This window comes from Muntiacus reevesi, chromosome 21, assembly GCF_963930625.1.
Source record: "Muntiacus reevesi chromosome 21, mMunRee1.1, whole genome shotgun sequence".
NCBI classification, from domain to species: Eukaryota; Metazoa; Chordata; class Mammalia; order Artiodactyla; family Cervidae; genus Muntiacus; species Muntiacus reevesi.
Window position 1 is genome coordinate 20848167 of NC_089269.1, and position 27300 is coordinate 20875466.

General features: G+C 35.5%; 1 protein-coding gene across 2 annotated transcripts in view; it reads right to left on the reverse strand.

The window, feature by feature from the left end:
* The window catches only part of CADM2 (cell adhesion molecule 2), a 368057-nt gene that overhangs the window by 84920 nt on the left and 255837 nt on the right, over positions 1 to 27300 (reverse strand). For both annotated transcript variants that reach the window (XM_065913660.1, XM_065913661.1), the window contains one exon: positions 14366 to 14544. In XM_065913660.1, the coding sequence (XP_065769732.1) occupies positions 14366 to 14544 (179 nt within the window). The remainder of the gene's footprint in view (positions 1 to 14365; positions 14545 to 27300) is intronic.

Consider the following 27300-nt stretch of genomic DNA (forward strand, 5'->3'; position numbering starts at 1 on the left):
CGATCCCTGGGTTGGGAAGATCCCTTGGAGGAGGGCATGGCAACCCACTCCAGTATTCTTGCCTGGAGAACCCATGCACAGAGGAGCCTGATGTATTGCCATAACAATGTTGTTTACATTCATGACCACACTATTGTGATCCCACCCAGAGTTATGTGCCTTTCACTGGCTATATTGCTCTCTCTATCTTTCCTTCAGTGGAAAATATCTATCAAAATACATGAGTAGCCTTAAGGTAAAATTTTTAATTTTTTTTTTAAATTAACATAGTCACTAATACACTCAACTATCCTCTTAATAATAAAGTTCACAGTAAACAGAATACATACTATAGCTCTTCATGAAATTAGTGGTTGAAATCTGGGAAGCTATCACATTTACTTGGCAATTAATGCATTACTAGTTTGTTTTTTTTTCATGAATATAAAAGATGATAAGATAACAGAGGAAATAGGTATCAAATCCATGGTACCCTTGTGACTCCTTAGGGTACTCAGCTCTAGGCTTTGAGTTTGACTGATAATTTATAAATAATGCATCTTTTGGTGGTAATAGCAATGTTATCAGTACATAGGAAATGGCATCAATTTTAAAGACATGGATCAGTAATTGCACCTTATACATGGTTGATCTCTGCAAAAAATTATCCTTCCTCCTCCTTTTACCATTCATGAAGTAATTTTTAGGAATTTCTGCTAAGAATCATCCAGTCTAAAAGATTTAAATGCAGCATACTGAAGAATATTATATTCCAAAGGCAATTTTTCAATGTTTTTAAAAGTGTCAGAGCTCTAAATCATCACACTCAATTCAAAATAATAGAAAAAGAGCCCTTTTTCACATCCTAATGAAAGAATTCAAAAAACGCAACTATATTTTGTTATTGGAGCTTATTAGAGCACAACAGATCCTGTATAACCTTGTCAAAATGAAATCACTTCCAACAAGCACTGTATACAATAAACTCCAGAGTATTACAGCACCTTTTTTCCAATAACGAGCTTTTCAGGTTAAAGGTATATTCTGTTCTCTACAAATGCAGTGTACGATAATTTCTAACTTGTCAACCTGTTTTGTTTTGTGGCAGTTTCTCTTTTTAAAAATGGCATTCTGGCCCATTCAGATTGGATTTTCGAAGCAAAATTAAGTCTAAAGAGTCCCAGAAGCCCAAGCTGTTTGTTTCCTCTCCAAGGACCAGTATTCAATAGGGAGAAAAACTGTTACCATTTAGTCTGGACTCATGCGTCTACTTCCTTTCCACTTTCTGTCACTAACTCCCCTAGGTGGTCCTGGGATAATCAAGAGAAAATCCAAACCAAGGTTTATTATTGGAGATACGAAGGACTATTAGTGGAATATTGTTAACCAGAATTCGACATATTGATTTAAGAAGTAGCTTTCTGATAGAAAATTATTCACATTCCCTAATTTTAAAAATAATAAGGCATCTTTAACTTTATCAATAATTACAGTGCCATTGGAAGCAACTGTAAGAGGAAAAGTTTACTGTATTTGATTTTTTTGCCTGTGCAGAGGACATTTATCTGTTCCCATTATGTTCAGCTACTTGTAACAGCCTATTTGGATTATAGCATAAGAATGGATAACAGCACCAAGGCTTTTACTTAAATGACAATCTCCAGGTTGACAAGGCCTCAACAAGCCAGAGCTTGCCTCCAGAGCCATATGGTAACCTCATCTGCTTCATAAAAAGGAACCCTTTCAAAAATTAGATTTGAATGCATCCCTTTTCATTCCTCTGATAGCTTCAACTGGCTTCACACACTGAATGAAATCCTTATACAATTAAAAAAAAAAAAAGGCTGTTCTTGAAAAATGAAAACTACTGCAATTTTAAACTATAGGTGGCAACCAACAGTCTTATGTAATTACGAGAAAAGGTGATGAATAATATCAGTCTGTTATTGAAAAAAATGTATGCTCTTTTCTTTAAAAATACTCTTTTAAATTTCAAGCTGACAAAGGAAAGAGAAATTTAAAATGGGGGAAAATTCCTTTGAAATGTATGATTCTATATTATTTAGGCCCACCTATTTCCGTACTGGGAGTTCTTTCCTAAAAGTACTTTGTGCTCAGTCGCTGAGTTGTGTTCAACTCTTTGTGGCCTCATGAACTGTGGCCCCCCAGGCTCCTTTGTCCATGGGATCTTTCAGGCAAGAATACTGGAGTGGGTTGCCATTTCCTTCTCAAGGAAAATTACTTTACCAAAAAGTAAATCAGATGATTTGATCAAATACTTTTTAAGTATTAAGTATTTCTAATGCTTCCCATTAAAAGAAAAAGCTTAAATCAAATATAAATATACAAAAAGGAGTGGTGTGATGTAGTAAAAAAGTAGTGCTTGAAAAATCAAGATATTTTGATTTTTCATTTAGGTTCTGTGATAAAATAATAGAGACATTTTGCCTATAATTTAATCCCCTTTGCACCCATGCTTATTCATCCAAAAAAACACAGTTCAGATCTGGACCAAGTTTCTTGGTCCATTTTGGACCAAGTTTCTTTATTAGTGATGAGTAACAGTTGATTTTCTAAAGGCAAACATCTTCACTCAGGAAATTTTGTAGCTGTGAAAAACCTTTGTATGACTTTAGGAGATTCATTCACTCTCTAAAGATGGTACAGATTTTAAAATGCAAGGAAGTAAACTTATATAATGCTTCATATCATAAATCATATCTCTCCCAACTTCAAGATAATCTTATGTGGGCTTTGAAAAATTAATGACAACATGAATGGAATACTAAGAAATGCTAATATAACTTAACTTTCAGGAGACAAAAATCACGCTTCATATCAAGACTCTCATATTTAAATATATCATGCTTATGACTAAAATATCTCAAACTTTCTCTGCTTGGTCCTATTTTTGAAATGTTTATTTGCTATTATGCAAAGTATTTCTGTAACTCATGCTAAGCTATATATATTATATATGTATGTGTTTATAAATATATACATACAGAGAGAGAGCTGAACCTCTGTTAGCTCAGATGGCAAAGAATCTGCCTGCAATGCAGGAGACCCAGGTTTGATCCCTGGGTCAGGAAGATCCCTTGAAAAAGGAAATGACAACCCACACCAGTATTCTTGCCTGTGGAATCCCATGGACAGCGGAGACTGGCAGACTACAGTCCATGGGGTCATAAAGAGTCAGACTGAGTGACTAACACACACACAAACACACATCCCCATATGTTACTATATATATTTCTCACCATGTAGAAACATTTCTAACTTTATCTTGATTCCTCTTCCTATTTAATACACAGATTCCATGGAAGAATAACTAGGGGTTCTGGGTCCTGAACCAAATATCCTGAGGGCATAACTAAACTGTGCTACTCTCCTATGTTACCAACTTGTATAAGTTGAAAAATGCTGTCATGAAATTGGAGTTTATTACACAGCATTCATTTTGGTGAATTCTAATTTTCACATACATGTTTGTTATCTGATCAATGCTTACAGGTAATAAAATGAATGAGTTGGAAAACTCAGCAGTGGCCACAGGACTGGAAAAGGTCAGTTTTCATTCCAATCCCAAAGAAAGGTAATGCCAAAGATGCTCAAACTATTGCATAATTGCACTCATCTCACATGCTAGCAAAGCAATGCTCAAAATTCTCCAAGCTGGGCTTCAGCAATACGTGAACCTTGAACTTACAGATGTTCAAGCTGGATTTAGAAAAGGCAGAGGAACCAGAGATCAAATTGCCAACATCCGCTGGATCATCGAAGAAGCAAGAGAGTTCCAGAAAAACATCTATTTCTGCCTTATTGACTATGCCAAAGCCTTTGACTGTGTGGATCACAATAAACTGTGGGAAATTCTGAAAGAGATGGAAATACCATACCATCTGACCTGCCCCTCGAGAAACCTGTATGCAGGTCAGGAAGCAGCAGTTAGAACTGGAGATGGAACAACAGACTGGTTCCAAATAAGAAAAGGAGTACATCAAGGCTCTACATTGTCACCCTGCTTATTTAACTTAAACGCAGAGTACATCATGAGAAATGCTGGCCTGGAAGAGGCACAAGCTGGAATCAAGATTGCCAGGAGAAATATTAATAACCTCAGATATGCAGATGACACTGCCCTTATGGCAGAAAGTGAAGAAAACTAAAGGGCCTCTTGATGAAAGTGAAAGAGGAGAGTAAAAAAAATGGCTTAAAGCTCAACATTCAGAAAACTAAGATCACGGCATCCGGTCCCATCACTTCATGGCAAATAGATGGGAAAACAGTGGAAACAGTGGCTGGTTTTGTTTTTCTGGGCTCCAAGATCACTGCAGATGGTGACTGCAGCCATGAAATTAAAAGACGTTTACTCCTTGGAAGGAAAGTTATGACCAACGTAGGTGGCATATTAAAAAGCAGAGATATTACTTTGACAACAAAGGTTTGTCTAGTCAAGGCCATAGTTTTTCTAGTAGTCATGTATGGATGTGAGAGTTAGACTATAAAGAAAACTGAGTGCCTAAGAATTGATGCTTTTGAACTGTGGTGTTGGAGAAGACTCTTGAGAGTCCCTTGGACTGCAAGGAGATCCAACCAGTCCATCCTAAAGGAGATCAGTCCTGGGTGTTCATTGGAAGGACTGATATTGAAGCTGAAACTCCAATACTTTGGCCACCTGATGGGAAGAACTGACTTATTTGAAAAGACCCTGATGCTGGGAAAGATTGAGGACAGGAGGAGAAGCAGACGACAGAGGATGAGATGGTTGGATGGTATCACCGACTCAACAGACAAGTGTTTGGGTGAACTGCAGCAGTTGGTGTAGGACAGGGAGGCCTGGCGTGCTGTGGTTCATCGGGCTGCAAAGAGTTGGACATGACTGAGTGACTGAATTGAACTGAATAAACTGCATTCAAGTATAATATTTAATATTGCAATATAGAAGCTTATTTAAATGAAAATTAAAGGAGATTTGGGGAATGTTTCAAAAATATTATTATTATACAGTTATCCTATAATTTAACAACACCAAAAAGAGTTATTTACAGATAATTTTTGTGCAAGTATATTAGTAATAGAAACTTTTTCATGTATGTAATCACAAGCTGGAATCAAGATTGCCAGAAGAAATATCAACAGCCTCAGATATGTAGATGATACCACTTAAGGTAGAAAGTAAAGAGGAACTAAAGAGACTCTTGATAAAGGTGAAAGAAGAGAGTGAAAAAACTGGCCTGAAACTCAACATTCAAAAATCCAAGATCATGACAACTGGTTCATGGCAAGTGGTCCCATCATTTTATGGCAAATGGAAGGGGAAAAAGCTGAAGCAGTGACACATTTTATTTTCCTCAGCTTCAAAATCACTGCAGATGGTGACTGCCGTGATGAAATTAAAAGACTCATGCTTCTTGGAAGGAAAGCTGTGAAAAACCTTGACAGTTCTTAAAAATCAGAGACATCACTTTGCCAGCAAAGGTCCATCTAATCAAAGATATGGTTTTTCTAGCAGTCATGTACGGATGTGATAGTTGGACCATAAAGAAGGCTGAGCACCGAAAACTGATGCTTTTGAATGTGGTGTTGGGGAAGATTCTTGAGAGTCCCTTGGACAGTAAGGAGATCAAATCAGTCAATTCTAAAGGAAATCAACCCTGAATATTCATTGAAAGGACCGATGCTGAAGCTGAAACCCCAATACTTTTGCCACCTGATGAAAAGAGCTGACTCATTGAAAAAGATCCTGATGATAGGAAGGATTGAAGGCGAAAGGGGAAGGCGGCCGCAGAGGATGAGATGGTTACAACAGCATCATCAACTCAATGGACATGAATTTGAGCAAGCTCCTGGAGACAGTGAAGGACAGGGTAGCGTGGTGTGCTGCAGTCCATGGGGTCACAAAGAGTCAGATACGACTTAGCGACTGAACAGCAATAAGAAGTATCAGGGACTGATAAGCTATAATATTTGGGTTTTATACTAAGTGTGATGAAATGCTTTTGGCAAAATTTAAACAGGGTAAGACTGAAGACTATGCATATAAAATATTTACATATTGCATCCATGTGGGAATGAGACTGGAGAAGGGGAAGCAAGGAACCCATTAGCAATGTTTCAATAGTCTAGGTGAGAGAGGATGGTGGAAAGGAGAGACATACTCAGAAGATGGTCAGGAAATAGTGTTAGCAGGATATACTGATGAATTGGAAAGAGAGGCAGAGAAAATTACAGGATAATTCTTAGATTCTGTAATAAGTACATGATCTGTTTTTACAATATTTGTCAAAACTACATTTTTGTAAGAAGCTACAAAGCAGGTTTTATGTAATAGCTTCCTCTAGTTTAAATGCCATTGCTTCTAAAAAGGAATGCCAAAAATTTTCCCCGTGGACTATCAAATACTGCTTGAATTTGCTAATGAATGAATGCATATATACTCAGGGAGAAGAGTTCTATACATTTTATAAAGCTATAATCTAGGCTTTTTTGCACATAAAAAAATCTAGAAAGCCTAAATACCACAGGTATAATCCTTCTGTTCTGCTTACCGTACTGCAATCGACAGAAAAGATCATATATAAAGAGTGCAAGAGAAAATATTTTAAATGTTGCATTTGTTGGGTAGTGAAGTCTTTCATCCCTTCAGACAGGAATGAGGGTTTTCCTCATGGACAGTTTAGTCATTGACCCATCTAGGTACCACAGACACATTTATTGATACTGCAGAGTGGTATCTCTGAATGAATTTTTATCTTGGAAAGTGAAACTTTGCTCACTTTATGTTCATCTTAAAGAGATGGAATGTAGCCTCAGCTCCATGTTGAGTACGCCTGCACAAATCCACCTTTCAAAAAGCTTTATAATGAAAGCAGTGCCCCTGCCTCCACTATTTGATCCCATTCCGCGTCTCTCTGTAGAGTTCAACAGCATATTCATCCAGTCAGAGGTACGCCTTTCCCACAGGCATCACAGCTCTTCCTGCTGTTTCATGTCCAGAGATGCTATGCTTTATCTCAGCGATTAAAGAAGGTACTGTTTTAATAGTCATCCGACTAGTTTACTGTCTGGAAACTCTCAACTGAAGATGAGAGCATCAACCACAGCGCTCTTCCATTAGTGCACTGTTTGTTGTTCCATATGGATGTCTTTTTCTACCCTTTGCTTCCTACACTGTATATTTTTTCATCAATGCTTCTAAAGAAAACCTCTCCAAAGGAAAATGCTCATTACGAGCACACAGAACTAATTTACCAACTGGCAGGTCTGTTTCCATATGAGGAAACAGATTTTAGCTGAATCCCTTTAGAATGTTTGCTAGGCTGTACATCTGTCCATAATCCAGTCTTCTCTTTCCTGCTCCCCACCCACTCATCTGAGCTCAAAGATTCACTCTCTTACTTTCTTTCTGATCTGTATCACCTTTCCTAACAGCACAGTTAAGTTTAAAAAAAAAAATTGTGCAGATTCTCAATGTTTCTAAATTTTTTGTATTATTTTGTCATTTTAACAGTAAATGTAGGTGTGACTGCCGACTTTTTAGTCTAGCTACATATTTACTATGAAGAACTGAGGTGCATTTTAATTTTAATTGATGAGAGTTCTTATTAGCTCTCAAAACATTGATAATCATAGCGGGGATATGTGAAGCATAAGACTAGGAAAGTATGCATACTTGCTCAGTTCTAGAGTAAAACAAATTTAAAAACAAATTTCAGATATTACTTTATAGTAATCCTAATCTGTTTTATAATTAGTACTGCATGCATCTATATATGTATTATTTATTTTGCTAACTTTAGGATCAGGCACTAATAACTCTTAAGCAATTGAATATATACTTTGCACTTTTTTTTTTTTTAATATTTGAAGGAGATAACAGATGGCTTGAAAATGTTTGTTAAAGTGAAAGAAAGGCCATGCTCCATGACTCAATTTGTCTCTCTCCCATGATAAGCAAACTGGCTGAAAGGAAGAATTAACACCTAAAATGAGAAGTGAACTTGCATTTACCTATAGTCTATGAAAGAAACAGATACCTAAATAAACAACACAGCTTCAAAGTTTGTCTTGATGCAAAAATCTGCAATATCTTGGTGTACAGCTTTCTGTCTCTCTGCATTTCTGACATTTATTATTAACAATAAAAGCAGAGTGAAAGGAAAATAGCAGTTGTATTGATTTTTTAAAGTTGGAAAGGCATATTTAATAGCTTGATGCCCTTCACTAAACCAAAACACATAGATATTTCTAGCAGTAATATTCTCTCTTACTCTAAAAATTAAAAACTTGAAACACTTTGTTATAATTGTTCTTACTAGCTGACCATAAAATGTGATAGATCTTATTCTATATATGTGTTATTCTGAGGTAAATTATCCTGGAAACAAACAAAAATCAATATCACACTTTTCACCAGTATTTATTTCAATAGATACATGAACAAACATATAAAACAAACTGTAACTGTCGAGTGATGTTTTAGGGATACAAAGTCAGCAACTGTCAGTAAACTGGTTGAGATTACATAAACAAGCTTTTTACACTATTTCATTTTCTACTATGATAATAATGCTAGTTATGGAGAGTTTTACTTGTCATAAAGATGAAATTTGCAAGAAAAAGCAAAATACGTACATATAGAGAAAACTAAAAATGTGGAAAGGTGAAAGGTGGGCAATTTTACTCAAAATAAGAATAGCGAGAGTTAAGGTAATGAAGAAGTAATGAAGTGTTATAAAAGCTTATTTATATAAGTCAATAAACAATGAATCAATGGAATAAAAATAATGGCAAAATGGTTTTAAATTTCACATAAGGGTGACTATGGTAATGTGAAAAGTAAATTCAAAGACAGATGGGGAATATCATGAAAAATGTTCTGGAATAGTGCATCTCAACTCTGCCATGACCATATGAGACAGCATTGAGTTGGGTCCCAGGTGGAGTGAGTTCTCCACTGAAACTCAAACTGGAATCCCTGTTACTCCCCTCTACAGTGTGGGCCTGCCACAGTGCAGCTACAGGTAGAAGAAGAAATAAGTCACTCATTTTTTTTTCTACTTATATTACTGTATTTCTTCCGAATTCTGGGAAGGGTTTTGAGACTAGAGATGATGGTAAAAGAGTTCCAGCATCTCTGCCCATCTTCCATTTGTATTCTAAAATGTTGGTTATGCATTTCTCTAGCATGAATGTGAAGGGAGGTCAAAGGCATTGGAATAGTTAAGGAGGAAGAAGTTTAGGACTTGGAAGAATGTGGTCATTTGTGTTTTTCACTCTTCATAGATATTCTTTCAAACTGTTCCAGGTACTGCATATTTCTGACACTTCCAAAAGAATATTTTTTAATCAGTGGGTGACAAATAAATACGAGAATTTAAATTGCTCCCAAGCACAAAATAAGACTGGTATCAGATCAACTGCAATTCTCGGCAGCCATTCTTTATATGATGAATAGGTATCTTCTATGATCTCTGTATCTATAAAAAAAGATGCAGATCTTGGATAGTCTCTCTTTGGGGAGAGAATATTTTATCTATACTTTCTGAATTTGATCTTGCATCAGAGGAATAAGAGTAATTATAACTTGCACTTTGCTCTCTCTAAATTACCAATTTGCTGTAGTGTTGGTATTTTCATGATCTTCTCTATTGTTTAGTTATTAAAAATATAGAATTTCCTCATTCTTTAATAGAGATAATTTAATTTATGCTCTGGGTACCACTCAAGGAAGATAATGGATGGTAAACTATACAACTCTTGGGTAAATTTTATACCAGAGGATTGGATTGAGATTGCCTTTGGTACCATAAGACTCCTCGGTCAGGCAATCAGTTCAGTTGCTCATTCGTGTCTGACTCTTTGCAACCCCATGGGCTGTAGCACACCAGGCCTCTCTGTCCATCACCAACTCCCAGAGTCTACTCAAACTCATGTCCATCGAGTCGGTGATGCCATCCAACCATCTCATCCTCTGTCATCCCCTTCTCCTCCTGCCTTCAATCTTTCCCAGCATCAGGGTCTTTTCCAGTGAGTCAGTTCTTCACATCAGGTGGCCAAAGTATTGGAGTTTCAGCTTCAGTATCAGTTCTTCTAACGAATATTCAGGACTGATTTCCTTTAGGATGGACTGGTTAGATCTCCTTGCAGTCCAAGGGACTCTCAAGAGTCTTCTCCAACACCACAGTTCAAAAGCATCGATTCTTCAGTGCTCAGCTTTATTTATAGTCCAAGTCTCATATCCAGACATGACTACTGGAAAAACCATAGCCTTGACTAGATGGACCTTTTTCAGCAAAGTAATGTCTCTGCATTTTAATATGCTGCCTAGGTTGGTCATAGCTTTTCTTCCAAGGAGCAAGTGTCTTTTAATTTCATGGCTGCAGTCACCATCTGCAGGGATTTTGGAGCCCCCCCCCCAAAATAAATTTGGTCATTGTTTCCATGATTTCCCCATCTATTTGCCATGAAGTGATGGGACAAGATGGCATGATCTTAGTTTTCTGAATGTTGAGTTTTAAGCCACACTCCTCTTTCACTCTCCTCTTTCACTTTCATCAAGAGGCTCTTCAGTTCCTTTCACTTTCTGCCATAAGGGCGGTGTCATTTACATATCTGAGGTTATTAATATTCCTCCTGGCAATCTTGATTCCAGTCGGGGCTTCAATCAGTCTGGTATTTCTCATGATGTACTCTGCATATAAGTTAAATAAACAAGGTGACAATATACAGCCTCGATGTATTCCTTTCCCGATTTGGAACCAGTATGTTGTTCCATGTCTGGTTCTAACTGTTGCTCCTTGACCTGCATACAGATTTCTCAGGAGGCAGGTAAGGTGGTCTGGTATTCCCATCTCTTGAAGAATTTTCCACACACAGTTTGTTGTGATCTACACACTCAAAGGCTTTGGGGTAATCAACAAAGCAGAAGTAGATGTTTTTCTGTAATTCTCTTGCTTTTTCTATGATCCAGTGGATGTTGGCAATTTGATTTCTGGTTCCACTAGTAATATTATAATAGTAAAACTCTGATTTATTATTATTATTATTATTTTGACTTATTATATCTATGTACCTGGCACTGGTGGACACTTCTATTTATGATGTATGTCATTTGCTTATGAATAATCCAGGAGTACCATGTTACTTTTTTTTTTTTTAATTCCAGACACTTGGACCATGTTGTCACAAACCCTGACATTTACACTATGGTATATTCATCCTCCTAGAGCTCTTTCATTTTTGTACTATACTTACTTGAATGCTTATTTTCCATGTTTAAGGTCCTTGAATGCTATACACTTTTGCTCCTATAGTGAATTCGCACTCGGTGGATAAATGTTATATATGTATTTGGTTAATGAAGGAATATTTCTGTTGATCTGAATTCTTCAAGTAGCAAGAACAGCAATAGAAGAGCATACCATTAATATGGGACCATTAATATGGGAGTAATTAACTATTCAAAAGAAATAAGTAGTATGATAATAATAACAATATGAGACTAACTTCAATATTTTTACATAGAAGCAGAAAACACAAAACTATTGTGGTCACAGGAATTAATAGTATAACAATGACCAGCAATTTAACAGATTAATGTTTCCACTGCTGAGCTTGTTAATGAAAAGTGCTATTTTTTTTCCTAATGGAATCTCTACAGTACAAATGTTTCAAAAGTGTCATGTTTTATCTCACAGGTATTTGTATACTGAATTTTGTTAGGCCTTTCACTGAGAATGAGATTCAGACTGGTAGTTTCAAATTACTGTCTGTAGCTCTAATGCTTTAATTTCCAAAGGGGTCATTATAAGGAGTGAGGGGGGTGGGGACCCTCCAGTGTTGGTGGCACAAAATGTCAGTGCTGTTAACAATTAAATGTGAAAACATTTAAATAATGCTCTTGCACTGACACCCAAAGAATAAAATCTATTAGGATGTCATCTAGATAGCAGATGATTTCACAGCAAAGTGCTCCGACCTCCATCAAGTTAAGAATCAATAGAACTTAGGTAACTGTGGTAGAGTCAAAGATGGTCTCAGCTCATGAAAGGCCCTTCTGTGCTAGAGTTATATTAAATTATCACAGCTAATGCAAAATCAAACTTGGTGTAAAAGATAAAAGGGTAAAGTTCTCACAAACGATCACTTATCACTCCATTCCGAAATGCATACAGCATTCATTATAGATCGAAATGCCACTCAAATTTCATCATTTAATCGGGTTTTGAAACAGCCAAACCATTAATAGAAGGGAGTAGCTTTTTATATTTATACAACCAGTGACTAATGAAACATTATACCCTGTGTGCAAAGGAGAGAAAAAAAACAACAAAACTTTATTTTGTAATGAACCCAACTGGAGCCCTTTTAAAACACAGTGTATTATGGTTTCACTGTTTCATGGAGCCTCTCATTACACGTGTCAATAATCCTAGGTAAACCAGTGTTGAACTTCACAGCATTTATCTCGCAGCGTGAATAGCACTAATCTATGGGGTGCTTTTCATGAACTGTAGTTCAAAAAGCAAAACCAAAAATGACTTCTTATGAAGTGCTCAGAGAAATATTTATGAGAAATATGTCAACTGCCAACTACCTAAAGCTGGCCTAGCTCTTTAGGAAATCATACTGTTGGCTAGCTTGCAAACACTGAGAAAACGTGAACTTCCCCCACTTGAATTACTTTAAAAAAATGAATGACATATTTTTCATCAAAGTATATTATTTCTTCTGTCACTTCCCTTCTAATTGTCTATATTTTTATGTCATATTGCTTTCGACACAATGTGACATGCTATGAAACGTGCCTCCACTTTCCCAAAAATTGTTAGGTGAGATAAGCACTTAAAGTTGAGGGTGAATCAGACTTCACTTCCATGACTGTAGTATCTAAACATCCAGATCAGCATGAACTGTAAGTGACTCCTGGATCCTGCTCTAAGGATCTAACTTATCTTCTTGACACACTCAAGGTTGTTATATTCTCTCTGGTAGTGAGCCTGGCAGGGGGTTACCACATTTAATTCCAATTTATCAGTCTAACTTGATCATGCTGATCTTTCCCCAAAACTGAAATGTGCACAATTCATGAGAAACCATAAATTATTCTCTCAGTTCTACTGTTTTCAAGATGTTTATATGTGGAAAGTCTATTCAGCATAAGTCGTTTACCTTCAAGAGCAAATTGTTGCTAAAAGCTAAGAAATGGTAGACACTAAAGCAATTTGAAAATAAGGAAGTTTTGTAAATTGATTTAATATATTATTTTGGCCTGTATCATAACAACATAAGTATCTTTGGAAAAACAAACGGGGTTATTTTTCCCCTAAAATTAAATCACTTTACAAAGAATTAGACCTTATCCCCCAAATTCCTTTTTTTGGAAAGTTATAGAATTAATCCATGTTTCTTACGGTTATTTTATACTTAGATTCATGAGTAACATTTCAAATAAATGTACTCTGTAACTTCTAAGATCCACTAGATTTATTACAGCTTTGTATAGATTTTACACAATACTCATTCAAATACTGTAATATTATGTAGAACATATTAGTCTTAGAAAATGTTTTCTTGGTGAAATATATGAGAAAAACCTTACATTCCATAATGCTTTTTTTCTCTTTTTGCGATTCATATTGTACCCTGTAAATAAACTCTGAGAAGCCTTGAAATAAAGAAATATGACTAATTTCATTTATTGTGATATTTACCAGTTTCATAAAAGTTCATCTTCATTTGTCCTGACTTTTGGAGTTTACAGAAAATAGAAATTTTCTCTAATCTTGGGAACTGGCATGTCTTTTTGCCATTTTGCTATATTTACTCAAAGTATGAGACTAATGAGAGGAGGAAAAAAAGTTTGTGGGTGTTTTAAATTATTATGCATAAGAAATTAGTTCAATTATCATTAGTACTGTACCCCTCTGTCTTTGCTGCATCTTGATGATATACTATCATTCTTTGTAAAACTACTAATAGTAACTATAAAATATACTTTTATGATAATTCTATCAAAATTAACTTAAGGAAAGCTTTCATGATTCTGATTTATTATTAAAAGCATTTATTTGTAAAGCATAAAGAAAACCATTAATATGATTTACTAATCACCATCAAATAATATACAGTATATTTGCAATTAAAAAATCATTTACAAAACAGTTTTTATTTCCTAATATATGTTTTAATTTTATGTTATTATTTTGATTTGAAATATATTAATTGTGAATCTTAGAGATATTTATACTTATGAGAAGTTCTTCCAAAAGAAAATGAAAACCTGTTAAATTTGTTTATTATTCTAAAGGTTTTGATAAATTTTAGCAGTTTTTCAGGTCATTCATTCTTATATGTATAATAATGTCAAAAAGGTACTCACCATGTACAATGAGAACGTACTCTGCACTGCTTTGGCCAATTGTATTTGTGGCTTCACATCGGTATGTACCATTATCCGTTTTGTTGAGGAAAAGAATGTTTAGCTCCCTACCACTCACAACCATTCGGTCAGGATCTGGTAATTCTCCACCATCCTTTGTCCACAAAACAGGTTCTGGCCTATTGGATTTAAACATGCATATAGACAAAAAAAAAAAATAAAGAAAAAAATATGTATATGTATACACAAAATGTTACATATTGTGTGACTCAAATAAATCAACCAATTTTTATTTAACACCCACTTTGTGGATAGCAATGTGCTTGCTAATCTCTGTGCTGTGCTGGGCTTAGTCACTCAGTCGTGTTGCCTCTTTGTGACCCCATGGACTGTGGCCCACCAGGCTCCTCTGTGCATGGGGATTCTCCAGGCAAGAACACTGGAGTGGGTTCCCATGCTCTTCTCCAGGGGATCTTCCCCACCCAGGGATAGAACCCAGGTCTCCCACACTGCAGGCAGATTCCTTACCATCTGAGCCACCAGGGAAGCCCTGCTAACTTCTGGAAGATACCAAAAGAACCATAATACACTCACTCAGAAGATGTGGAGGTATAACAATTATAATTTAATTTTTTCCTCCTTAATGAAGGAGATATGTATTAAGGAACTAATTAGTAGAGTCATTATAATAGTCACCAATAGACCATAGGTCCTGGGACCAGATTCTGTGGCTAAATGGTTCTTGCCTACTGGCTTCTGGAAGACTGTTTTGGGGATATTGGAGCAGCCTTCCAAAGAAGTACCTGGAATTATATCTTTGCATCTGGGGCCGCCATAATGGCACAACTTTGCCTGAAACCACCTGAAACTTCTCCCTCTTACCTGTCCTGTTTTCTCATCTCCCTAGAGGCTTGTTTTTCCTGAAAGTTCTCATTTTATTCCCCTTAGTTTTATTAAGATATAACTGACACATAACATTAAACTAGTTTAAAGTGCACAGAATAATGATTTGATATATATATAAATGTTGCAACATGATTGCCACAATAAATTTACTTAATACCCATCACCTTACATAGTTATAATTTTTTTTCTTTTGATGAGAACTTCTAAGATCTACTCTCTTAATAGCTTTTATGACCAAATATTATTAATTATGGTCAGCATACTATACATTATATCCTGATAACATCTTATAATTGGAATTTTGTACCTTTTGACCATCTTCACCCATTTCCCCTACCCCCACCCCTGCCTCCAGCCACTTTTATTCAACATTGTACTAGGATTCCTAGCCAGAGTACTTAAGGAGAAAAATAAATAAAAGACAACCAAGTTGGAAATGAAGAAGTAAAACTGTCTTCATTTGCAGATGACATGAGAACATATATTGGAGAAGGAAATGCAACCCACTCCAGTATTCTTGCCTGGAGAATCCCATGGACAGAGAAGGCTGGTGGGCTATAGAGTCCATGGGGTCACAAAGAGTTAGACATGACTTAGCAACTAAACATAGGAAACTCTAAAAATTCCACTGAAAGAACTGCTAAAACTAATAAATGAATTTAAAATTACAAGATACAAAATTAATATACAAAAATCAATTAAATTTATAAACACTATCAATGGAACATCAGAAACAGAAATTGCGAAAACAACCTATTTTACAATTGCATCAAAAAGAATAAAATACTTAGCAAAAAAACCTGACAAAAGAAAGTGAAAGATCTGTACACTGAAAACTATAGACATTAATGAAAGAAACTGAAGAGGACAAATAAATGGAAAATTAATCTGTGCTCATAGATTGAAAGAATTAATATTAAAAGTCCATAATACCCTAAGTAATCTGCAAATTTAATGCAATCTTTATCAAAATTCTAATGGCAACTTTTCATATAAAAAGGACAAACAATCCTAAAATGTGTATGGAACAACAAAAGGTCCCAAATAAGCAAGTAATCTTGAGACAGAGGAAAAAAGCTGGAGGTTTCACACTTCCTGATTTCAAATGATATTTCAAAGATATAGTAATTAAAACAGTATGATACTGGCAAAAATACAGACCCATAGATCAATGAAATAGAAAGCTCAAAAATAAACTGACACATATATGGTCATTTAATTTTTTACAAAGGAAGCAGGAATATACTATGCAAAAAGGGCAGTCTCTTCAGTAAATGGGGCTGGAAAAACTGAATAGCCACATGCAAAATAATAAAACTGGGCCTCTGTTTTACAACATAAAAGTCAACTCAAAATGTGTTTAAGCACTTGAATGTAAAACTGGAAACCTAAAACAGGAAAAAAGGTCCTTGACATTGACCTTGGGGATGATTTTTTTGTATTTAACACCAAAAGCAAGGGCAACTAAAATAAAAAAAAAAAATAAATAAACATATGGGAACACTTTAAATTAAAAAGCTTCAGCATAGCAAAAGAAACCAGTTAAAAAATGAAAAGGCAACCTATGGAATGAAGGAAGTTATTTGCAAATATTATGTGTAGGTAAATAAGATAAAGAGTAAATATCCAGAATAAAGAAATAACTTACACAATAGCAAAAATTGACCTGATTAAAAATACAGAATCAGAAGATATTTTTCCAAAGAAAACATACAAATGGACAACAGGTACATGAAGAAGTGTGCATCATCATTAATAACCAGGGAAATGCAAATCAAAGCCTGAATGAGATAACACTTACATCTACTAGAATGGCTATCTTCATAAAGACAAGAAATAATAACTGTTGAGGAGGATATGGGAAAAGGAAATCCTCCTACATCATTAGTGGGAATATAAGTTGGTGCGACCACCATAAAAAATAGTAAGGTGATTCCTCAAGGGCTTCCCTGGAGGTTCAGTGGTAAAGAATCTGCCTACCAACACAGGAGATGTGGGTTCAGTCCCTGGGTCAAAAAGATCTCCTGGAGAAGGAAGTGGCAAACCACTCCAGTATTCTTGCCTGGGAAATCCCAGGTAGGGAGGAGCCTGGCGGGCTACAGTCCACGTGGTTGCAAAAGAAGATGGACATACTTAGCAACTAAGCAACACAGGAGATTCATCAAAAAATTAAAGATAGAACTACCATATGATCCAGTGATTCTACTTTATGGTATATATCCAAAGGAAAAGAAATCACTATTTTAAAGAGGTATCTGTACTCATATTCATTTTAGCACTATTCACAATCGCCAAGTCATAGACCCAACCTAACTATCCACTGACAAATGAATGAATAAAGAAATTACAGGAGACAGGGAGGCCCCTAAGTGCAGAATAAAAGATACTTGAGTAGCTACAGAAAGAAAGAAAATAAATTACAAATGTAATGGAATATTATTCAGTCATTCATAAAGAAAGAAATCCCGACACTTGTAACAACATGGATGAGACTTGAGGGCACTATGCTAAGTGAAAAAGTCAGACAGAGAAAGACAGCTACTTCATTATGACTTCATTTATGTGGGGAATCTAAAAAACCTGAGCTCATAGAAACGGGCAGTTCTCCATTAATCAAATACTTGCAAAGAATTCTCAAAACCTGCTTTTAGGGACGAAAGGACAAATGAACCATGAATTCCTGTCTTCAGAGATTTCAATCTTATATAATTACTAATAATAGGAATAGTTATTAGTATCTATCACTGTGTTTGATAATGGTAGTTATCCTAGTTGCTTTACGTAGTTTCTATAATCCTCGTAAGAATAAGGTTTTTAAAAAATGTAATACAGATACTAATATAGAATATTAGACTTGCATTCAAACCCTGGTCTGACTACACAGTCAATGCTTTTTCCACTACCCCTTGTATTCCAACATGATGAATATTTTCCAAATTCTATGTCAAAATTTCCAACTTTAAACATGATTTTATCTTACCATTGGAAATTATTTTCAAAAGAGCTTTAATTATTTGTTTATTTTGGTGAAAAAGTGAACTTATATTTTGTTGTTGCAAATATATTTATTAATAGGACATAGGTCTTGATAGTGGTGCCTATGACCCTAACACTTTTCTAGAATGAAGAATATATTTTTTTCTGCTAACTTTCACAAAAAGACAAAAGTTGTGAAACAATAAATATTGTAAATTGTATCAAAATAAGCAGATCAGCAATGTGATGAAAAAATCACTCAGTCTTTTAGTAAAAACTTGTTCTCCAAAAACATTAGACTAATACACTAATTTATATCATTATCCAGTTATATAGACAACTTATTCTGATAGCATCTTTAATAAAAGTCAAACCTTAATACTTCTCAACTTTCTTCATATATCCCACATTTTACTGTTGCTATTTTAGTTTACTAATTCTTATTTTAAAACTGATGGATGGGATAATCTTGAACCATTCTCATCCTTAGCATTCTTTGAAGAAAAAAGCTGGTACAATAAAATTATGACTAACTGCATATAACAAATTATTAGAAACTGTGTCCTTTCTACAAAGCCACATAAGACCAACATTAAAACAACAGCTATATTAAGGATAATTTGAATTTTAAAAAATTAATCTTTAAAATACTGCTCAACAGAAGTATTTTATATTAAGAAGCAATGTTTTCATAATAAGTTGGAATTTTTAAGCACATTGATAATTGTACACACATACCTATGCATTTCCATAAATAAATTATATTCCCCAAATTCAAACTGTCATAATTTTTCTCTCTTAGTATTTGTAAGCTTGAAGTCACATCTTAAACATATAAGCCTGTAAATATGTAATTAAATTTAGATATATATTTTAAATTAGTGTATAAAATAAAGATCTAGAAAAATTATTCATTGTTACTATTTAAAAATTTTCTTCTAAAAAAGATAATTCTCTCTTTTAGGAAATGAACAAACACTTGGAGAAATATTTCCAGGAGATTCTAGCAGTGTAAGTTACTGCTGACACCGAACATTGCAGGATTCTCGATCATACTCCGTATCATAAATCTTCAAGGTGGCAAAAAAAAAGTTAGCACCATAAAATGAAATTTTAGCAAAATGGAGGTTAGAGTTTATGCGTCAATTAAAAATAGCCTACACATATTTGAATTAGTATTTAAAATGCTCAAGCTACTTAATATCACCATAACAATATTAAGTGATTTAGCAAGTCTTGATACAATTTGTGTTTCATCTTAATAAAAAGGACCCCTAGGCTTTCTCTAATTGGAACCTAGAAATGATTGAGTTTCTTGCTGCAAAAGAATAAAAATCCTCCCTGCTGTTCAGGCCACCAAAGGAGATCATTTAAAAAGTGGTTCCAATCTACAGGTACTCTGGGATAAGGCTGAGAAAGAGGAGGAGCCAGACCGCAGGAGTCACAGGCCAGCAACATAGCATGAGGCATGAGATAACACTGCAACTCCACACGTGTGACTCCACAGCAAGGATAATAAGGGCCTCAATCTGGAGAGCTGCCCCTTTCAAAGCAATTAACTTTCAGTTAAAAGTTGAAATTTTTCATCTGAGATAAACTTAGATCTATGTTCTGCCTACCAAATCTATAAGGCTGAAAAGATGTTTGTTTTTCTCCTACCCCTAAAGATAGGTGTGCAGCAGTTTCTTCCTAGGGTAAGAAGAAATACAGCAAGAAAACTAATTAGAAAAAAAAAAAAAAAAAAGGAACCAAATATGATTGCATATTTATTATCTTGTATTCTAAAGTCTTATTACTTGTTTTAGCTCAACAGACTTAAAAAATTTTTTTATTAATTCACTATTTTATTCTGTAGATATCTAATAGGAGAATCTATCTTTAACAAATCCTTATTTATAAATTAGCGTTGGAAGGAATTGCCACAACTTTCTCAGACTCCTGGTTTATTTAATATTTGACCTTGATATACACATGATTACTAATATCCACCCAAACTCTTGAGGTAGGCATTCGGATATTTATTCTGTAAAGTTATGCCACAGTACCAATCTCTCTAACTCTCCCAACAGTACATGGCCTCATTCACTCCCTAGGTACTGATGAGAACACCTATTGCTGAGACTATTGATGAGTTTTGCCTTCAAAGCTTCCATTGTTCCCTTTACTCTAATGCTCGAGAAGAATAAAGAATAACAGTTCAGTCATAGAAATATCCGTCCCACAATGCAGACCTTCTAAGGAAGGGTGGAGTCTTCCCAGGTAACTCAGCGGTAAAGGGTCCGCCGGCCAGTGCAGGAGACATGGGTTCAATTTCTGATGCTGGGAGATTCTATAGCCATGGAGCAAAGGAGCTAGGCACCCTGCACCAGGACTATTATGATTGTTCTCTAGAGTCCAGGAGCAACAACTATCGAGTCCATGAGCCACAGCTTCTGAAGTCAGCGCACCCTAAACCCCATGTTCTGCAACAGGAGTAGTCCCACACATCACAATTAAAAGGTGATTCTCTGCAATCACCGCAACTAGAGAAAGCCCACGCAGCGATGAAGACCCAGTCCAATCAAAAGCAAACAAAAATTTAAAAAGTGGACAGTAGCATAATATCTTCCGATTTTGGAATGGATATATGCTCTGGTATCTTCTTTTTCCCAAATGGCTATCCCCCCTTGAATTCTGCAGTGGCTTTTCCTCCATAAGCACAATGCATGTTGGGTTCTAATTTTAAAATTAATCCTGTGAAAATCAACTTACTTTTTCTAGAGGAAAGCAAAAAAGAAAAAAAAAAGGGGGAAGTCACTGTAATAGCATTCAAGTAAATGTCTTGTTCTGGTTCAAAGGAAAGGAAAGAAATTACATACTACAATTACATATATCTTACATTTCCTTTAATATAAGACAAAACATGAATGTATTGTTAATAACTAGGGACCTTATGCACTTTTATGGCACATGAAGATGACTGGGGCTTTTATTTCCGTTTAGAAATTTCACAGGTGGCAGTAAATCTGATTGAAGCTTCAATAATCTGAATTTTTTTTTAAAGTCTAATTCTTATCATATTTTTACCATAATGCAAAAGAAGGTAGTGAGACTTATATAAACATCTTGATTCATTTTTTCTGCTTTAAATAAACTTTTTAATCAAGAAATTAAACCACAGAGTCTGTTTTTAAAACCTTAGCATTCATGCTATCCAATTTTTAGAGAACTGGAAGGAGAGAAATTAAATGCAAATTAAGCAACAAGTGGGTTTGAAATTGGGGTTCAAGTATAGAATTTTAATTTTATTGGATTCCTATAGGGAGTCTTCTGAGAAAAATCTAGCCCAGATAATCTCTGTTGGGTACATGGAGATTACATTCATAAACCACAGTCAAACTCTGTCAGCCAAGTGAAGAGAAAGACAAAAAGATAATATGAAAACAGTTAGACCCTGGGGTTTCTTCCTCCTTTTTTTAAATTTAGAATATAAACACAAAGGAAGTTCAAGGAGTAGCCTTTCTTGAAGCTGTGAAACTAATTCAAAATATAATTTTATAATGAGTCTCAGTTGGAGGCATAGGACATGGTATATGAACAAAGAGACTGAAAAGGATTACTTATGGAGTTATTTATTATGTTGATCATTTCAAATTTAAAGATACATAAAGGGTTATTTTGTTACTGAGGATCAAGCTAGGTGTTTCTGAACATAGTTTGGAAGTAACTTTTTTATATTTATTCAAAGGCATATTCTTAATTATTGTAAAAATATAGATCTAGGCCTTTGGAGAATACATCAAACTGTGATTTTTCCTCAGATTTGATTGTTGTGCAGCTTAATCACAATGAAATTTGTTTTCCTTTTTTTTCTGATATTGATTTTATACTTTCCATGGGAGCAATTCTTAAAATATCAAATAACTTTTACTATTCTCAAGTTAACTTTGAATGCTTTACTTGTCACAATTGAGGTTCATTTAAAAACATAATCAATGAAACACTTATGTGTCTGTCTTTATAGATATGGTTTTGCTTAAGGCAAAACAAAACTTCAGACATACTTATAGTAGAGTAATCTTCAATGAGTCTTGAAAGGTTTAATTACCAGAAAATCTCCTATTCTTACACTTACATCTTAACACACATAAAGAAATCAATGAATATTTTTGTTGTTGTTAATTAACATATGCCTACATACTCTTGACTAGTTACTTCATAAGTTTGCACAATTATTATCTAATAAGGATCCATAAACAAATCAGTGCAAGTTTTGAACCAGGAATTATGTGGGATATAAGGAAAATAAAATAATATCTGTTCTCTCTGATATTATATTTTAGTACTTTATATAAGATATATGTAATCAAGCATAATATTGGGCAGGGCATAGTAATTGGCATAAATGAGTTATAAAACATAACAAAGATTCATCATATCTGTATTAACAGCACTGTACTGCAACAGGATTTATGAAAGATATAGCTCTTGATTCATGTCTTAAACTATAGTAAGATTTTTAAATGTTAAAAATGGAAGACGCCAACTCAAGAGCAGGCAGAATCCTGGTTAGGATACTTGCCTTCCAGGGGTGATATTGTTGAAGAGATGAATTTAACTATGGTGAATTCCAGGAAAGAGTATAGAGTTAGTTGGTATACTGTTAGTGGCTAAGATAACAAATTAAGAAAGGGCAAAATTAAAAGTATTTGATGTAATGACCGAGTTGGAAGTAATAAAATCAAAAGCCAAGATGCAAGTTAACATTAAGGAATAGGATCAAATATGCTAAGAAGCTTAATCCAAGACAAAGTTACTAGGATATAAAGCTAAACATGAAAAAGTATTATTTTAGTATTAGACCAGAAGACTGATAGTGCCACTAATATGAGAGACAAAATGAAATGTGGTAGAGAAAATTCTGATCATAAAAAGGAGGGTGAAGAAAAGCAAAAAAACAGAAAAGTTTGGAATAGACATGTGCAAGTTAAAAGCACAATACATTTAGAATGGTACATTAGTTAACCTGGCACTCAACCCTGGCCTTGAGTATTATATTGAAAAATCCAGATATTAATGAAAAATAAAAATACTTTGTTAAGGGTTTAAGAAGTAAATATTTCTGATAAGAGATATCTATGTTATCAAATAATAAAGCTGATAAAAGTATTAATTTCTTTAAATATACCATTGTGAAATATCTGAAAAGCAAAAAGTTAATGAAGAGACAGCATACAGAGTTCTGAAGATAGAAACCAAAGTTTTACATAATTTTGGAATAATAGTAGTAAAAGGAAAACACACAATAATAGGATAAAATAGGAGAGCCCTTAGGAAAATAAACATAACTTTTTGGAACCATAAGATATATGGTGTAAATGAAAAGACATTTGAGGAATCAGTGAACTAAAATGAACTGGAAAGGGTGAATTTAATTCAGATGACCATTATACATATTACTGTGGGTAAGAATCCCCTAGAAGAAATGGAGTAGCCCTCAAAGTCAACAGAAGAGTCCAAAAGGCAGTATTTGCGTGCAATCTCATAAATGACAGAATGAGCTCTGTTCATTTCCAAGGCAAACCATGCAATATACAAGTAATCCAAATCTATGCCCCAACCACTAATGCTGAAGAAGCTGAAGTTGAACAGTTCTATGAAGATTTACAAGACCTTCTAGAACTAATATCCAAAAAATATGTCCTTTTCATTATAGGGAACTGGAAAGCAAAAGTAGGAAGTCAAGAGATGCCTGAGTAACAGGCAAGTTTGGCCTAGGAGTACAAAATTAAGCAGGGCAAAGACTAACAGAATTTTGCCAAGAGAACACACTGGTCATAGTAAACACCCTCTTCCAACAACACAAGAGATGACTACACATGGACATCAAGAGATGGTCAATACTGAACTCCGATTGATTATATTCTTTGCAGCTGAAGATGGAGAAGCTCTATACAGTCAGAAAAAATAAGACCAATAGCTGACTGTGGCTCAGATCATGAATGCTTTATTGCAAAATCAAACTTAAATTGAAGAAAGTAGGGAAAACCACTAGATCATTCAGATATGACCTAAATCAAATCCCTTACAGTTATACAGTGGAAGTGAGAAATAGATTCAAGGAATTATGCGGGGAGCCGGCCTGACTGCTCAGGCCCCTTCTCGGCCCTGAGAGAGATCAAAGGGTCTCTCTCTGTCCCGCCACCCCTGATTTATTAAAGTGCACATTGGCCTTTATCACCTCCCTCAAGGAAATTGCTGCAGCCACCATTTGCCCATTCTCCTGACTCTGACAAGATTATCAAGCTCCTGTGAATCTTTAACTGAGTGTAAAATGCCAGTGCCATCCTCTGCTAGTCTTAAAGAGTTGAGATAAAATTCATGAGCTAAAACTAGTGTCTGCAGTTCTGCACGTATGCATGTCTTTGATCTAAAATTTGGTGAGTCCTGTGAGCATATATATGTATGTTACCCCTCAATAAAGTCGTCGGAATCAGTCACGAGCTGACTCCATCCCTATCAACCCCATCTTTCCTAGTCTTTCATTTCTCAGGTGCTCTGGTGATTGCGTCCTCGACCTGGTCCTTAGCCGGCTGGCCCGGCAGAATTAGATTTGATAGACAAGTGCCTGAACTACAGACAGAGGTTCGTGACATTATATAGGAGGCGGTGATCAAAAGCATCCCCAAGAAAAAGAAATGCAAAAAGGCAAATGGTTGTCTGGGGAAGCCTTACAAATAGCTGACAAGAGAAGAGAAGCTAACAACAAATGAGAAAAGGAAAGATAGAGCCATCTGAATGCAGAGTTTCAAAGAATAGCAAAGAGAGATAAGAAAGCCTTCGTCAATGATCAATGCAAAGAAATAGAGGAAAACAATAGAACGGGAAAGACTAGATATCTCTTCCAGAAAATCAGACATACAAAGGGAGCATTTCATGCAAAGATGGGCACAATAAAGGACAGAAACAGAATGGATCTAACAGAAGCAGAAGATATTAAGAAAAGGTGGCAAGCACACACAGAAGAACTATACAAAAAAGATCTTAATGAGCCAGATAGCCAGTATGGTGTGATCACTCACCTAAAGCCAGACATCCTGGAGTCTGATGTTAAGTGGGCTTTAGGGAGCATCACTACAAACAAAGCTAGTAGAGGTGATGGAATTTCAGCTGAGCTATTTCAAGTCCTAAAAGACGATGCTGTGAAAGTGCTGCACTCAATATGTCAGCAAATTTGGAAAACTCTGCAGTGGCCACAGGACTGGAAAAGGTCAGTTTTCATTCCAAACCCAAAGAAAGGCAATGCCAAAGAATGCTCAAACTACTGCACAATTTCACTCATCCCACATACTAGCAAAGTAATACTCAAAATTCTCCAAGCCAGGATTCAACAGAACGTGAACCATGAATTCCAGATGTTCAAACTGGATTTAGAAAAGGGAGAGGAACCAGAGATCAAATTGGCGACATCCAGTCAATCATCAACAAAGCAAGAGAGCTCTAGAAACATCTACTTCTGCTTTATTGACTATGCCAAAGCCTTTGACTGTGTAGATCACAACAAATTGTGGAAATTTCCTAAGGAGTTGAGGATACCAGACCACCTGACCTACCTCCTGAGAAAGCTATATGCAGGTCAAGAAGCAACAGTTAGAAATAGACATGAAACAATGGACTAATTCCAAATGGGGAAAGGAATATGTCAAGGTTGTATATAGTCACCCTACTTATTTAACTTATATGCAGAGTACATCATGTGAAACGCTGGGCTGGATGAAGCACAAGCTGGAATCAAGATTTCCCGAGAAATAGCAATAACCTTAGATATGCATATGACACCACCTTTATGGCAGAAAAGAAAGAGGAACTGAAGAGCTTCCTGATGAAAGTGAAAGAGGAGAGTGAAAAAGCTGACTTGAAACTCAACATTCAAAAAACTACGATCATGGCTTCCAGTCCCATCACATCATGTCAAATAGATGGGGAAACAATGAAAACAGTAACAGACTTTATTTTGAGGGGTTCCAAAATCACTGCAGATGGTGACTGCAACCATGAAATTAAAAGACCCATACTCCTTAGAAAAAAAGCTATGACCAACCTAGACATCATATTAAAAAGTATAGACTTTACTTTGCTGACAAAGGTCCATCTAGTCAAAGCTGTGGTTTTTCCAGTAGTCATATATGGATGTGAGAGTTGGACCATAAAGAAAGCTGAGTGCCGAAGAATTGATGCTTTTAAACTGTGATGTTGGAGAAGACTCTTGAGAGTCCCTTGGACTGCAGGGAGATCTAACCAGTCAATCCTAAAGGAAATCAGTCCAGAATATTCATTGGAAGGACTGATGCTGAAGCTGAAGCACCAATATTTTGGCTGCATGATGCAAAGAACTGGCTCATTTCCCTGATGTTGGGAAAGATTGAAGGCAGGAGAAGGGGATGACAGAGGATAAGATGGGTGGATGGTATCACCGACTCCATGGACATGAGTTTGAACACACTCTGGGAGTTGGTGGTGGACAGGGCAGCCTAGTGTTCTGCAGTTCATGGGGTCTCAAAGAGTCAGACACAACTGAGCAACTAAGCAGTTGAATGAAAAGAGGGGAGACACTCTCTTCATGGAGCCTAGTCTGTATCATAAAAACAATCCTAGTCCTAAATAGGAAAAAAAAACGACAATGCAAGACCACCCAACTAACCAAATAAATGACAAACTAGAAAAACAAACCAGATTGGAAACAAACATGTACAGCAGAAAGGAAAAGTTGATGATTTCATTTGTTATTTTGTTGTTTATTCATAAATCATGTCTGACTCTTTGCAAATGCATGGACTGTATCCTGCCAGGCTCCTTTGTCCATGGAAAATTCCACACATGAATACTAGAGTGAGTTGCCATTTCCTTTTCTAGGGTATCTTCCTGGCCCAAGGATTGAACCTGCATCTCTTGTGTCTCCTGCTTTGGCAAGAGGTTTCTTTGTCACTAGCACCATATGAGGAAAGCTAAATTCAGTGCTAGAAGAAAGTTAAGAAATGCATATCTATCCAGCAATAAGGGAATGAGAAATTTGA